Genomic DNA, 1,804 nt, shown 5'->3' on the forward strand with positions numbered 1-1,804 from the left:
CTGTTAAGTTGCTAGTTGAAAAAAATAAAATAAAATAAGTAAAACACTTAATCCATCCTGAAGGTGAAAAACTTATTTAAACACATTTTAAGATTAACTCAAAAATAAACTTAAGAACATAATAAAATATCTCTGAAAGATGTGAGATACAAATGAGTACTGGTTTGTTTGTTTGTTTGTTTGTTTGTTTGTTTGTTTGTTTACACTCCGTCTGCTTCTATCTTAGCTGGGCTGCTGGACATGTGACATCAGTTACTGTTTATTAGATTGGTTCACTGGTCGGGTCATGTCACACAGATTAGATTAACTTCATATTTTTAGCGACTGTAACGTTTTTGTTTTGTTTTGTTCTTTCACACGAGTTAAACTCAACGAGAGGAAGCTAACGTTAGCCACAGTTAGCTTACCGTTCTCTGTCATCCTTCTCTCTTGTTTTTAGCGTCATACTGCTGGATAGTCCGGTACAGGCTTCAGTACTTTTCCTTCAGGTTTGGTGTGATCCATTATTATTGTTGTGTCGCAAATAAAACTAAATAAGACTTGTGTGTTTGCGGTCCCACCCATAGACGGCCTTCTGCTGCTCAGTTCAACTGGGCCGAGGTAGAGCAGCAGCGCCCTCTGCTGGATGAAGTCAAAACTACACCGAAATAAGGTTTAAACGGATGTTTTCAATTAATCAAATGGAAAAAACTTTAATCTAATAAACCATTAATCGACTGCATCCCTAGTTTATAACCTAAGTAAAAAAGTTTTTGAAGCTCGGTGCGTTGTGTTTTGGTGTTGTGCGTCCTAAACTGATGTGAGTCTGTCGGCTGCGTCAGGAGAGGAACGTGGAGGCCGTGAGGGGAGCGAAGGACGAGAGGGTCCGGGAGATCCGAAACGCGGTGGAGATGATGATCGCCCGTCTGGACAACCAGCTGAAGAATAAACTCATCACCCTGATGGGTAAGAGTCACCGTGTCGGCACCCGGAACACGCCACGTTTAGATTTTATTTTTTATTTTCCCATGCCAGAGGCAATGAGTGCCTCTCTATAGCTGTGGTTTATTCTCACATTAAATATTTACTCTGCTTGAGTGGACGGCATGCACTCAGCCTCCATCAGCTCGCACCGCCACGCTGAAAATAGAAATCTGTTCCTCCTCCCCACCAGGCCAGAAGACGTCCTTGACCCAGGAGACGGAGCTGCTGGAGTCTCTGCTGCAGGAAGTGGAGCATCAGGTRGGTCATTTACTGCCAATCTCACCGTGCAAAAGTCTTAAGTCAGCCCTCGTTTTGTTACACAACACTTCCAAAGAGCCGGACTGAGAGAAGTCCAGAAAACTGTTGCTGAACACCACTTTAAAAGGCTTAAAACTTTTGCACAGTCTCTCATAATGATGGTTAGGTTAGGGTTAGGGTTAGGTTGAAGCTGATTTAACACCAGTTGGGCTGTGTGTTGATCACGTCTCTTTTCTGTTGGTGTCGAGCAGCTTCACTCCTGCAGTAAGAGCGAGCTGATCTCAAAGAGTCCAGAGATCCTGCTCATGTTCCAGCAGGTCCACAGGAAACCCATGCAGTCCTTCGTCACCACACCAGTCCCCCCAGACTTCACCAGGTCAGCTGACTGCTGCCCCCAGTTAAAAACCTTCATGTTGGCTCTTTGTTTCTGTTTTTATAAACATCTGTTTGTGTTCTCAGTGAGCTGGTTCCTGCCTACGACTCCAGTACTTTTGTTTTGGTCAACTTCAGGTGAAGCTTCTCTTTGCTTTATTTATTTATTTATTTATTTATTTATTTATTTATTTATTTATTTATTTATTTA

General features: G+C 42.5%; 1 protein-coding gene across 1 annotated transcript in view; it reads left to right on the forward strand.

Annotated features, from left to right (window-relative positions):
- The window catches only part of trim37 (tripartite motif containing 37), a gene marked incomplete at its 5' end in the record, with an annotated part of 32,443 nt that overhangs the window by 9,679 nt on the left and 20,960 nt on the right, over positions 1 to 1,804 (forward strand). The window contains 4 exon segments of the mRNA XM_014026256.1: positions 822 to 945; positions 1,154 to 1,221; positions 1,473 to 1,597; positions 1,681 to 1,731. Coding sequence (XP_013881710.1) covers positions 822 to 945; positions 1,154 to 1,221; positions 1,473 to 1,597; positions 1,681 to 1,731 — 368 coding nt within the window.

Source organism: Austrofundulus limnaeus, unplaced genomic scaffold, assembly GCF_001266775.1.
Source record: "Austrofundulus limnaeus strain Quisiro unplaced genomic scaffold, Austrofundulus_limnaeus-1.0 Scaffold538, whole genome shotgun sequence".
NCBI classification, from domain to species: Eukaryota; Metazoa; Chordata; class Actinopteri; order Cyprinodontiformes; family Rivulidae; genus Austrofundulus; species Austrofundulus limnaeus.